Source organism: Prosopis cineraria, unplaced genomic scaffold (genome assembly GCF_029017545.1).
Source record: "Prosopis cineraria cultivar Desert tree isolate PC_DT_omini unplaced genomic scaffold, ASM2901754v1 PC4, whole genome shotgun sequence".
Classification (NCBI taxonomy): Eukaryota; Viridiplantae; Streptophyta; class Magnoliopsida; order Fabales; family Fabaceae; genus Prosopis; species Prosopis cineraria.
Window position 1 is genome coordinate 13991541 of NW_026555335.1, and position 13066 is coordinate 14004606.

The window sequence follows — 13066 nt, forward strand, 5'->3', positions numbered from 1 at the left end:
ACGTGGTTCTCCTCATCTTATGGTTTAGTGGGATTTATATTTGTCTCTATTAAAATTTTTTAAATTGGTTTGTTGGCTAAAAAGTATGTTGTAATGAAAAGGATAGTTCTTTTTTACCATAAAGTTTTTGTGTTTGGTTTATAATTCTTTTATACATCATTTTTGTCAATTTCCTTTTATTGTTGTTGTTGTTGTTGTTATCATTATTATCTTTAAAGTTATCACACTAATTTTCACGATAAAAGAATGTCCAGTAAACATTTTTTAGACACTTATTAGTGATGACTGATAACAAATTTATATGAAAAAGGGTAGAATTCCATAAATTAGCTAGTTTTGAAAGTTAGTGATTTTGTAATTGACCATTTGCCTCTCACCTCTTTTCATATATGTCAGCTTCATCTTCATGTAGCATATTTGTGGTATTCAGCGGAGATTCATCATTGAGATGGATCAAGGGACATTCAGCTGAGTTTTCTTTCTTTTTTTAGTTTTTACATATGACCATACGTGACATGAACCGTTGTTGATCTTGCCTTTACTTTCTTGGAATAATACCATGAACTTTGCTTGAAGCAATGATTTTTTTTTTTTGGATTGAAAGTCACTTCTTTTGTCTGTGACATTAGTTTTTTGCAAGTATGCTTGAACTTCTTTTGGTACATATTGTGCACATGTTTAAAGCTTTCAAGATGCCTCTGCTTGAAGGTGTTTTAATAAAAAAGGACATAGATATATTGTTTGTTGTGGTGATTAGATCATTTGAACGGTCCAAAATATAGAAGCTAGTTAGTAATAAAAGATAGCAATTAATAACATGTAATAATTGAAAATGTTTCTCAAGTCTACCCAATTTATGTGACAATCTTTTTATAATAAAATTTCTAAACTTTAATAAGTCAAGATTACCTCCACATAGATCTTTTTGTTCCTAGGATTGACCATATAAGTGCCTCACCCTTTCATAAAAATGGATATGATGAATGAGATTTGATTAATAAAACTAATACCCCTTTAGTCAGACCCATACAGCCATATAGATATTCCTATAGCTAATAGTCACCTACTTGCTTGGTCTTGATCCAAGGTTGCTCATGGCTAATGGCTATACAAGTCATTTGCATTCTATTGGGGTTTGGCTAGAGGATAAGCAAATTCATACATATTAGTTATAGGACATCAAGTGGATATTTATATTGATAAGAAGTAAGGAGATTATCATGAAAGGAGAAGGGTATAAGAATTTTATATAGAAAATTTGGTTATCAAAATGAAGAGGGTGGAAATGGGAAGTTATACAACTTTTTTCTCTCTTCTACACTTGAAACTTTGTGTTTTATGTATGTGTTGCCATTGGCTTGAATTATTGTCACTCTGATGCAAGGCATGTCAACATCCCATTCAAAGCAAGTCATTTGAAAGGCTTGATACCACATTGAAGTATATTAACATTGGTTTTTTTGTTGGCCTGCTACTCCTATCTCCACTCCTAAAATTTTAAATGAACTATCTTTTCTCTTTTTATTTTGTGGTGGAATTTGATTGATTTAATTATTCTAAGAAACATAGGTGTAGCAATTAGTCATATTATTTTAGCATACAAAACAAGGGAGGAGGAATTAGTCATTCTTTGTCTCCATGTTAATGCTCATTGTTTTGGTTGTGCAAATTAGGATAATGAATATAGTCATGTAAATGGATTTAAAATGTCATCAAATTAGTGCGTAGCAGAAGCTTCTCACTATTGAGAATATTGGTGAAATATCTTCTTTTTATTATATTATAACATTATTGAGTGGTTTTTTATACTGCATCTAAAATTTTGGGTGATTGAATCAATTGTTAAGTCTTTACAGCTTACTTTTACAGTCAATGCCTTCTATCTTTTTTACTAAAAGTGAATTAGCCAACTTATGCTTAGGTTGTAATGCTTATAACTTGAGAACTAACCAACCTGCATTAGTGCTTGAAATGGTATATTTGAAAAAACTACTAATTATTAACTCCTTGTAGCCAAGGTTCAAATTGTATGAATTTGAATATTATACTTAATTCATTTATCTCATGTAGACACATATGTGAGGAGTGTCAACACTTTGTGAATACTTTAACAAAGCACATACAAACATGTGACAATATACTCTAGTAGGTGAGTTATTCATTTATAGGTATGATGCAGCAATCTCTTATGATTATTATTATTATTATTATTTTACTCATTCAATTCGTTGTTTGGACTTTATGCTCTTGTATAGGTTGATGACAACCTTAATTTGTTCAATAAACTCCAATTGCTGCACCAGGCTATTGCTACAAAGACAAAACATCACATGATGCGTGTGACATATTGGAGTAATTTTATTGTTTCTCATTTTATTTATTTATTGTAGAGGGTTGGATATAATGGTCATAATTTGAATTATGGTAATTGATAATCCAAAGGCTGTTATTCCTTTATTTCCAAGGTCAAAGCATCAGGCATAGCTTTATTTGGTCTTTAAATGATAAATGAGGAGAAAAAATAAATGAGAATTGATGTTGTAAGTTTCTTCTTTTCTTTTTCTTCTTTTTGTTTTTCTTCTCACTCCTAACCTAATCCTTCCCATGGGAAAGGATGACCCCCCTCCCACTACACACACACTCCGCACATGCAAGGAAATGTGGGATGCCATATGAGCTACAAGGCTAAGGTTATGTTTTATCCCATTGTAGGTTTTTTTTTTTTTTGGCTATGCTACAAGGCTCAAGGTTATGTTTTATCCCATTGTAGGTTTTTTTTTTTGGCTATGTTACCATTGAACTCAAAAGTTTCTTAGACCTTTATTGTTTAAAAAAAAAGATAGTTACAATAATTCATCCAATCAAATTATAAAAAATGACCATAATTAAAGGGATATGGTTACAAATGAATTATACTTTCATAATACTTAAACTGTATTAAAATTTATAAAGTCCCATCATAAAACTTACATTCTATTTGTTCTCAATAAATGTTTGACATCTTGCTCCAAAATAGTGTTTGAGTACATGTTATGAAAATTAGTTAATTGAAAAAATAACAAATAATTCAATATTAAATAGTTATATTTATACTTTAGCCTGGGGGAAAAAGAAACGGACATACTACTCAGTAACAGCGATGTATTTATCCATTCCATTATTAAAAATTGATTCTCAAAAGAGTTTTAGTTATGCTTTAAGTTTGGAAGGAAAAAAACCACCATGAGTTTAGTGTTATGTAAATTATAGACTTCTCTATATTAAAATATGTGCTATAATGAACACTATAAACGAATTACTTTAATTTATGAAATTTTCATTCAATTAATTTCTCAATATCATAATATATTAAATTTGAAATGACAGGAAATTAAAAATAGCCTAAATATATACGCTATCACTTTCGATATTACCAAATACACAACGTAAACAAAAACTTTTGATAAAAACTTTGATATGTTCAAAATATAAGATATTAAGTTAATTGTTTGACTATTTAACCAAATATAAATCCATGTCGTTTAATTTATTTTATATGCTAAACATGGTCTGGATATTTAATTATTGGGGCCATTACTTTGCTTTACATTAATTTATCAGAGTTTAATTTAGAAATTATTAGTGTTCTTAAAAGCTTTAATGTCTTGGCTAACTATTTTTTAACAACTATTATTTTGTTTGCTAATATCTCAGCTTTGTTTCGCATAAAAATTACTTCTTTCGTTTAAAAATGTAAAGCATTTTTAACTGAATCTCACCTCCTAATAAAATAGTTATCTTCTTTTAAATTAACCCTATCTTTTTATATTTATCTCTATTGAATACCCTATAATAAATATAAAGTTACTATCAATAGAGGTACTTTTAAAAAAAAAGATAATGATTATACTTTAAAAAATTAAAAATATCTTTCATTTTTTAACATCCAACTTCTCAAAAAATACTTTACATTTTTAAATGAAAGCAATATAAAATTAAATATTACATGTCATTTTTTATAATAAAAAAATTGTTTCATCTTAATAATTATATAAATAATTATCCCTTAAATCCCTCGTGCGCTGCACGGGACCTTTCTCTTGTTATTGCAATAAAATAAAGTAATATTTATTTTTTTATAAAATTTTTACAAAATAAATATCTTTTTATAAAACCTCTAAACTATTTAAAAATTACTTATTTTTAATCCTACACAAACAAGCCCTAGAAGATATTTATTTAATATTAAAAAAATAAATAATTTTTAAATAATTTAAAGATTTTATAAAAAAATTTTTATACAGATTTCATAAAAAGCAAAAATTATTTTATATTTAATTATAATAATTAAAAATTAATTATTAATTAGTTATTTTAAAATTTTATGATACCTTCCTTCATTTTTATTTTATAAAAATAATTTCTTATTATTTTATTTTAAAATTTTTATAATATTTTTATATATTATATCTTTTTAAAACATTTTTTATCTATTACATTATATTATTTTTACAAACTACTTTAAAATAATAAAAAATCTGATATTTTTTTAATATTTTGATTATTTTTAAAAATTTAAATAAACATAACAAAAGCTTATAAAATGAATTTTTAAAAAAAAGTGATTTTTTGTGAAATAAACTAAAACAATTAAGTCCTAATTTAAATATAAATATAAATAAAAAGGATATTATTAATTATTAATTAAAAAATATAATAATAATAATAAAGTAAGATGTCAACTCACAATATTTGAATATATAGATAGAAAGACAGATGAATAAATCGATATTATTTTAAATTATTTAAACTTTACTCATCTTATTCATAAACAAACAGGGCACGCTGCCCGGTTCGCAATTCACATCTGCTCTCCACACGCCCCCTACGTTTTTTTCGTTTTTATAGTTGCGGAAGGGGCCGCAAGTCTCGAGCTTCTCCATTCTTCCTTTCCCAATCAATCCGTCATCATGTATGTACCGTCTTCTTCCCCAGCCTCTTCACTCTTCAGAGCTGCCAGAACTAAGCTTTTCCATCTCTCCTTTTCTAGAACCCTCGCCCATCCTCCTTTGGCTGGCAATCGATCTCTGAGCTTCATTTCCACGCCCCGATCATTCCGCTGCTTCGCTCCCCGGTGGAGCCACGGCGTCGACTGGCGGTCTCCTGTCAGTCTCAAGGCGCAGATCAGAGCCGTCGCTCCCGTGATCGAACAGTTTCAACGCAAGATCGCTTCTATGGGTACTTTTCTGTTCACTCCCAGAATTCTGGACTCCCTTTTTCATTCTATAATCCGGTTGATGTTTTTCTTCTCTAAATATATTCTACTTTCGTTTCTTGATATATATTACTGTTAGTTTGTTATTTTGGCTGATTGTGGGGACCGCCACGTGATGTATTTCCCTTTAAGATCACGTTGCTGTACTGATTCGGTTATGATGATAGTGAATTGGAATTTTGTCCCTCAATTCTTCTCTGAAAACTTCTCTTCTCGTCTTTTCCTTTCTATCCATTCCTCTGTTTTTCTGTGAGCTATCAGTTGAACCTTGCATGATTCTAAACATAAATTTTACATTTTCCTTTGACATGATATTAATTATTAACTGTTGAAATTTTTGTACTGATTGTTCTTATGCCATATCAGCGGGAGAAAATCCTTTCAAGGCGAACTTGGCGAGTCTCCCTAAGCCTGGTGGCGGCGAGTTCGGAAAGTTCTACAGCCTTCCTTCTCTGAACGATCTAAGAATTGGTAATTCACTATTTTCACTCGCCATGATTCCTTCGCCATTTGAATATTTTTTTTATTTCTGAATGCACCAAAATATTGGTTGGAATATTAAAAAAAAAAAAATTCTTCTCTCGTTCTAGGACATCTTAATCCATCTCCAGTACAACGCATTACTGTTTCAGCTAGTTTAATTACCAATTCTATCATGTTAATGTATTGCAGATAGGTTACCTTATTCCATCAGGATTCTTCTGGAATCTGCCATTCGTAATTGTGACAATTTCCAAGTTAAGAAAGAAGATATTGAGAAGATTATTGACTGGGAAAATAGTTCTGTTAAGCAAGTTGAAATTCCTTTCAAGCCTGCTCGTGTTCTCCTGCAGGTTCTTCATTGACTTTTGTACGAAGTGTAAATTATTATTTTATCTAGGTGATTTACTCAACGCCTCTTCCTTTCCCCAGGATTTTACAGGGGTCCCAGCTGTTGTTGACCTAGCTTGTATGCGTGATGCTATGAACAAGCTTGGCAGCGATTCTAACAAGATAAATCCTCTGGTAATCATTGTGGTTATCACACTTGTGTGCCTTCTATTATTCATTGATGGCATTAAAAAGGTTTCAAATTTCTAAATATACATCTTGGAGTGCCTTATGCACTCCAAGATATATCTTAAACTTATTTATCTGTACTATTATATCTTAAATGTTATATTTGGTCAAGTTAGCTTTGTGCCTGCAGTTTTATCTGATAGAGATGTAAATCATGTAAATCTTTTTCACCTTGTATACTTATAACAGCAAAGAGTTTTGAGACTAGTATAGAGTAAGAGGGTCATACACGATGTTTTGGATCTTAATTTGCCAATATATTCACCTGCTTGGGTTTCATGTTATGATTGTCTGCATCAATTTTCTATATGTTACTATGTTTCTTATAACTACCACTAATTCTTAAAACTATATGATTGGCAGGTACCTGTTGATCTGGTTATTGATCATTCAGTTCAAGTTGATGTAACAAGGTCAGAGAATGCAGTGCAGGTCAATATGGAGCTTGAGTTCCAAAGAAACAAGGAAAGATTTGCATTTCTTAAATGGGGCTCAAATGCTTTCCGCAACATGCTTGTTGTTCCTCCAGGTTCTGGTATTGTACATCAGGTACATTTAAAAGCAGATAAACTAAATGACTCAATTGAATTTATGACATTCAATGATAATGCGAGCTTGTAACACCTTTGGTTTCCAGGTGAATCTCGAGTACCTTGGACGTGTTGTTTTTAACAATGATGGCTTGCTCTATCCTGACAGTGTGGTTGGCACTGATTCCCACACTACTATGATTGATGGGCTTGGCGTGGCTGGTTGGGGTGTTGGAGGGATTGAAGCAGAGGCAGCAATGCTTGGCCAGGTACACAACACCTGATCTTGTGCGCATGGGTTATATAACTTGTTTTTTGAACCAGATGTCCATTTGCTTTTTCTTGAAATGTACATATGGAGTAATTTAGCTATTGTCATTGCACTGACGCCATGTGCTTGCAATATTGACAGCCTATGAGTATGGTTTTGCCTGGTGTTGTTGGATTCAAGTTATCTGGGAAACTGCGCAATGGTGTTACAGCAACTGATTTGGTTTTAACTGTTACCCAAATGTTGAGGAAGCATGGCGTTGTTGGGAAATTTGTTGAATTTTATGGTAATTAAGTTGTCATAAAGCATATTGTTGACTTTTACTTTTTTTTTTTTTTAATGTATTTTCATTTGTCCCAGCTAATTAGAGCACTCTTGATTTTTGTTCCTTAGGGGATGGCATGGGTGAGCTATCATTAGCTGACAGGGCTACTATTGCTAACATGTCTCCTGAGTATGGTGCCACCATGGGCTTCTTCCCTGTAGATCATGTTACTTTACAATACCTCAAGTTAACTGGAAGAAGTGATGAGACTGTGAGTTCTGAGTACCGTGACATTTTGTCGACTCATTTATTTTTGCATAGGATATGAAATGCTTATAACATTGCTGGCCTTTATTTTGGCTTAAACATAGGTGGCCATGATAGAGGCATATCTCAGGGCAAACAAAATGTTTGTTGACTATAATGAGGTAATATTACTAGAATATCCTCTGTTCTGGCCTGCATCTAAATTCTTCATCTTTTCTTAGAATAATATGCATATATGTTTGAGGTATCCCATGTTAACATGCTTTTTTCAATTCAGCCTCAACAAGAAATAGTTTATTCATCCTATCTTGAATTAAACCTTGCTGATGTTGAGCCTTGTATCTCAGGACCTAAGAGGTGAGTTATGTGTCCTATTTCATTTTTCCTTTACGGGTTTTTTGGTTTCTATATTGCTATCTAATATCTTTATTTTGTATATTGATTTTTATTGGCTGAACACTTTCAGACCTCATGATCGGGTGCCTTTGAAAGAAATGAAGGCTGATTGGCATGCTTGCCTTGGTAACAAAGTTGGTTTTAAGGTTAGTGATGCTGTGGTACAGTAATAGCAGAAAAGCCATTTTTCATATTTTGATACTATACGAAGGAAATAGTTTCATAGTCTATAACTTGAGTCAGCTTTCAACAATTAGTATTTGTAATGAGCTAAACTATGTTTCTGAAAAAAATCTTTTGGAACCATTTCTGGAGAATTTATACTTCCCTTTTCACTGCCTTATCACTGTAGAAGGTACATAGGAGGCTTTCAGAATAAAATAATGCAATTAACATATTTCCTTCACTTATATTCTCATTATGAACATTTGAAGGTTGTAGATCTTCAACTTTCTAATTTATATATTCATTCAAAGACTTGAAGAGTAGAATTTCCATTCCTAATAATGTGATTGCTTCACGACTGTAACTGTTCCATCCATTTGCTCAACAAGAGAAGCAGCAAGTGTTTTTTACTATTGTTACTTTCAGCAAAACCAATACTTTTCCAGTTGCAGTTAAATTATAACATGTTGATCACTTTCACCAGCACCAGCTGTCATCAGTAACCCTATGGTTTTCCATCCTCAGAGAAAATTGAAACCACATCAGTGTTTTTATCACTTATCCTCTATTGTTGCAAACTTGTGCTTTAGGTTTAAGGCTTTCAAACATAGCATCAATATCAATATCATCAATATATCTATGAAAGTTTTAAAAAGCTGTACTATTCGTAAGTCATGAACAGTATATCTTACCTTGGGCTCCGTGTAGATGCATTGAGCTTACTTTAGTTGATGCTAAGGAGTCTATTCTGTTACTTGTATATATGTGCTAGCATATGAGTAAAAGCCTCCATATCCTTTAGTGCAAACTAAAGGGCATCTGGAATTCTGAATCAGTATACGATCCTTCTCCCACCCTACTTTTACTTTAATTTGCTGTTGTAAAGCCATTCATGTTGCAATTAATATTGCTTGATAAACATGACACCGCATAACTCAATTGTTTTACTTTAATTCAGGGATTTGCCATACCAAAAGAGGCCCAAGATAAAGTTGCAAAATTTCAATTCCATGGGCAGCCAGCAGAGCTCAAGCATGGAAGCGTTGTCATTGCTGCAATCACAAGCTGTACTAATACATCAAACCCTAGTGTTATGCTTGGGGCTGGTCTTGTTGCAAAAAAGGCTTATGAGCTTGGTTTGCAGGTTGGGCTCTTAATATTTTAGCGCTTTACTACCTGATGTCCTTGATGTGGATGATTTTTATTCTTCACTGGTTGAAGTAGAAGAAATAAATTGTCTGTATAATGTTATGCTATATCTTTTTTCAATTCTAAGGGCGATTGTTTTGAATTTCTTTGCCAGGTCAAACCTTGGGTAAAAACAAGTCTTGCTCCGGGCTCTGGAGTGGTTACAAAGTATCTGCTTCAGAGGTATTTTATGTTACTCATGATTCGTGAGAATATTATATTATTATCGTAATCTGCATTATTGTGGCCTTACTTTTTTATCTACGTATTTTAAATGAAATATTAACTAAATTTGGATTTTTTTTTGGCAGTGGACTGCAGAAATTTCTAAATGAACAGGGCTTCCATATTGTTGGATTTGGCTGCACAACATGTATTGGCAATTCAGGGGATTTGGATGAATCAGTTTCTGCTGCCATCTCAGAAAATGGTTATATTAAAAATCCTATTGTTACAACTTGCAGATAAACTCCTACTTCTGGTTCATGTTTACCTTACTAATGCGATTCTCACATGGGCTTTTGCAGATATTGTAGCAGCTGCTGTGCTATCTGGAAACCGTAATTTTGAGGGTCGTGTGCATCCATTAACCAGAGCTAACTATCTTGCCTCACCTCCTCTAGTTGTTGCTTATGCTCTTGCTGGCACGGTATGCATGTCTATTTGTGTTATAATGGCCATGTGTATTGTTTTCGGTGGTTGTAAAAGTTCAGAATTATATCTCTTGTTAAAGAGCAAGAATCATATTAGTCATCTTAAGATAAGGTTTTCAAGTCCTTAGACTTTGGTTTGAACCTGGAACTGGGAAGTAAATGAGGTTGGATCCTCTCCATTGCTTATCAATTTCAGAGACAGAGAGAGAGAGAGATACAGAACATTTTTGGACCATTTTAGTGGTGGTTTCCATTCTTATCAAAAGCATGGGCGTTGCGTACAAGTATACATCTTTACTTTGTATGCATAAACCTTATTTTCTTTCATTTGTTTAGTGTAATGGATTTATGCTCCTACAAAAACAAGCGCAATTGCTTGGATGCTTGAAAGTAGGAAACGTTTTTTTTTTTTTTAAATTTTAATGGTCTTGTGTTTGTGGAATGAAAAAAAAAAAAGAAAAATATCTGTTTGTGAAGTCAAATAATTATATTTTCATTGTCCCAGAACCTCTTGCCACGTGCTAAATGCTATTATTACGGCCAGCATCAACTATCTATGAGCTATATTAAATAGGATGCATATCAATTTTCAATTTATAGAGCATTGAAATTGAAACTCTGGAATTAATCAAGGTAACATTTCAGTTTCTACATTATTGGACCTTCATTTGATACTTTTTGGTTGACTTTCCAGGTTGATATTGACTTTGAAAAGGAGCCAATTGGGACAGGGAAGGATGGTAAGAGTGTCTTCTTGAGGGATATCTGGCCATCCACTGAAGAAATTGCTGAGGTAAATACTGCCCAACTTGACATTTGTATTAAATATTCTAAAGCTTCAAAAAGGTGTGTATAACACATTCAATCTGGATGACTTGATATATAGGCTGTCCAATCTAGTGTGTTACCTGACATGTTCCGAAGTACATATGAGGCTATTACCAAGGGCAACCCTATGTGGAATCAACTACAAGTTCCTGCGGAGACCCTTTACTCATGGGACCCCAACTCCACATATATTCATGAACCTCCATACTTTAAGGACATGACCTTGGATCCTCCTGGAGCTCATGGTGTGAAGGATGCATATTGCCTGCTGAATTTTGGTGACAGTATCACTACTGATCACATTTCTCCAGCTGGAAGCATTCATAAGGACAGTCCTGCTGCAAAATACTTGATTGAGCGTGGAGTGGACCGCAAGGACTTTAATTCTTATGGAAGCCGCCGTGGCAATGATGAAATAATGGCAAGGGGAACTTTTGCTAACATCCGTCTTGTTAATAAGCTCTTGAATGGGGAAGTTGGCCCCCAAACCATTCACATTCCATCAGGGGAGAAACTCTGTGTATTTGATGCAGCAATGGTGAGTTGTGCTCCACCCAAATGTGGCCTCCCCCCCCCCCCCCCCAAAAAAAAAAAAAACAAATGTTGCATATTGTTTTATTTTAGCACTGTCAATTTTCTAATCTGCTGGGATCATTTTATGTCAGAAATACAAAGCTGCAGGGCAGGACACCGTTGTGCTGGCTGGTGCTGAATATGGTAGTGGAAGTTCAAGAGATTGGGCTGCCAAGGGTCCGATGCTATTGGTTAGTCACTATATTATGAACCTACTATGAATTTGTGTTTTGTACTCTCTTCCCCCCCCCCCCAACATGTACTGATGATTTTAATATTTACAACAGGGAGTCAAAGCAGTGATTGCTAAAAGTTTTGAGAGAATTCATCGAAGTAATTTAGTAGGAATGGGCATTATTCCTCTTTGCTTCAAACCTGGCGAGGATGCTGACACACTAGGGTTGACTGGTCATGAACGATACACAATTGATCTACCTAGTAAAATTAGTGACATAAGGCCTGGCCAAGATGTCACTGTCACGACTGATTCTGGAAAATCTTTCACCTGCACTGTACGCTTTGACACCGAGGTAAATTTAAGATTTTACTTCATGCTTTCTCTCCCAAAAATCATTGTTTAGAGAGACTCGAACATGGTATATCTGTTAGGATTTGCCTTGGGTTTCAGAAACCTGCAGATTTTTCCCTTCATTTTATGTTATTAACAGTATCATATTTTCAGGTGGAACTTGCTTACTTCAATCACGGAGGCATACTTCCATATGTTATAAGGAACCTTATCCAACAGTGAATGTATTGATGGGATAATCAGAGGCATCTCTGCTCAAATCGGCACTTCTTGAATTGTAAAATGTGAGAGAACAAATTTTCAATAATTATGAACATATCTCCTTTGAGGGAGAGAGAATATTTTTGGGACAAATTTTAATGTTTTTTAGGATTGTAAACAGTGGGCAACTTGATTCTATCATCCCTTCTTGCTGATATACGTTGTGCCACCATTGGGTGATGGGAACTTGCATGCTTTTTTGTTTGTTTTTTTTTTTTTTGGCATGTGGTATTATGTTGGTTCTCATGTCATGGTAGAGAACATTCTTTGAACCTATACTCCTTCCGCTCTTATTTATAAGTTATTTTTACCAACATCACCAATACCAAAATAATAACAATATAAAGAATAATTATAAATGAAATTCCAAAACTAACCTTCAAATAAAAAATTAAAAAGTGATTCAAATAATATAATATTATTTTTCAAGCAATTCTTTCTCATACTTTATAGAAAAGTTGATCAGCGATGGTAAAAAAAAAAAAAAAATCTGTCAACTTTACTTATTGGCGAAATGGCTAAAATGAATTTCGGGGGGGATTTTGGGGATGATACATTCTTTTAAAAAGGAGAGAAAAAGCAAACAGAATAAAATAAACAAAAATGTACGAGACCACCAATTGCTTAAGCCTTCTACTATGAAAAATTGTTGCGTGTCTTTTGATTTAAATGCTTTAGATGAGGAAGACAATGGGGGACAACAACATTATTTTCTTGGAATTAAATGCTCCTTCGATGTGTGAGAATGTTTACCTAGACGACAATCAAGGTGAAAATCAACATGCAATCAATGAAGAAAAAAATGGTAAGGATATTTATCCTTATGA

At 33.1% G+C, this 13066-nt stretch overlaps 1 protein-coding gene across 1 annotated transcript; it reads left to right on the plus strand.

The window, feature by feature from the left end:
- Window positions 1-4834: 4834 nt before the first annotated feature.
- On the plus strand, window positions 4835-12513 carry LOC129309650 (aconitate hydratase, cytoplasmic). Its single transcript, XM_054951306.1, has 20 exons — window positions 4835-5217; window positions 5621-5725; window positions 5927-6087; window positions 6167-6259; window positions 6677-6862; window positions 6951-7112; window positions 7256-7400; window positions 7508-7650; window positions 7751-7807; window positions 7924-8003; window positions 8113-8188; window positions 9166-9351; window positions 9511-9578; window positions 9707-9825; window positions 9923-10044; window positions 10743-10841; window positions 10935-11414; window positions 11542-11640; window positions 11737-11979; window positions 12132-12513. Exons 1-20 carry the CDS (start codon window positions 4950-4952, stop codon window positions 12198-12200), a joined length of 2961 nt encoding a protein of 986 aa, XP_054807281.1. The 5' UTR covers window positions 4835-4949; the 3' UTR covers window positions 12201-12513.
- The last annotated feature ends 553 nt before the right edge of the window (window positions 12514-13066 follow it).

What these genes read in the sequence shown, in the direction of transcription:
- LOC129309650 (XM_054951306.1), top strand. Translation starts at nt 4,950, where the DNA reads ATGTATGTACCGTCTTCTTCCCCAGCCTCTTCACTCTTCAGAGCTGCC. An exon ending in TCTGAACGATCTAAGAATTG is followed by an intron (nt 5,726 to 5,926) that starts GTAATTCACTAT and finishes AATGTATTGCAG; the next exon opens with ATAGGTTACCTTATTCCATC. An exon ending in CTGGAAGAAGTGATGAGACT is followed by an intron (nt 7,651 to 7,750) that starts GTGAGTTCTGAG and finishes GCTTAAACATAG; the next exon opens with GTGGCCATGATAGAGGCATA.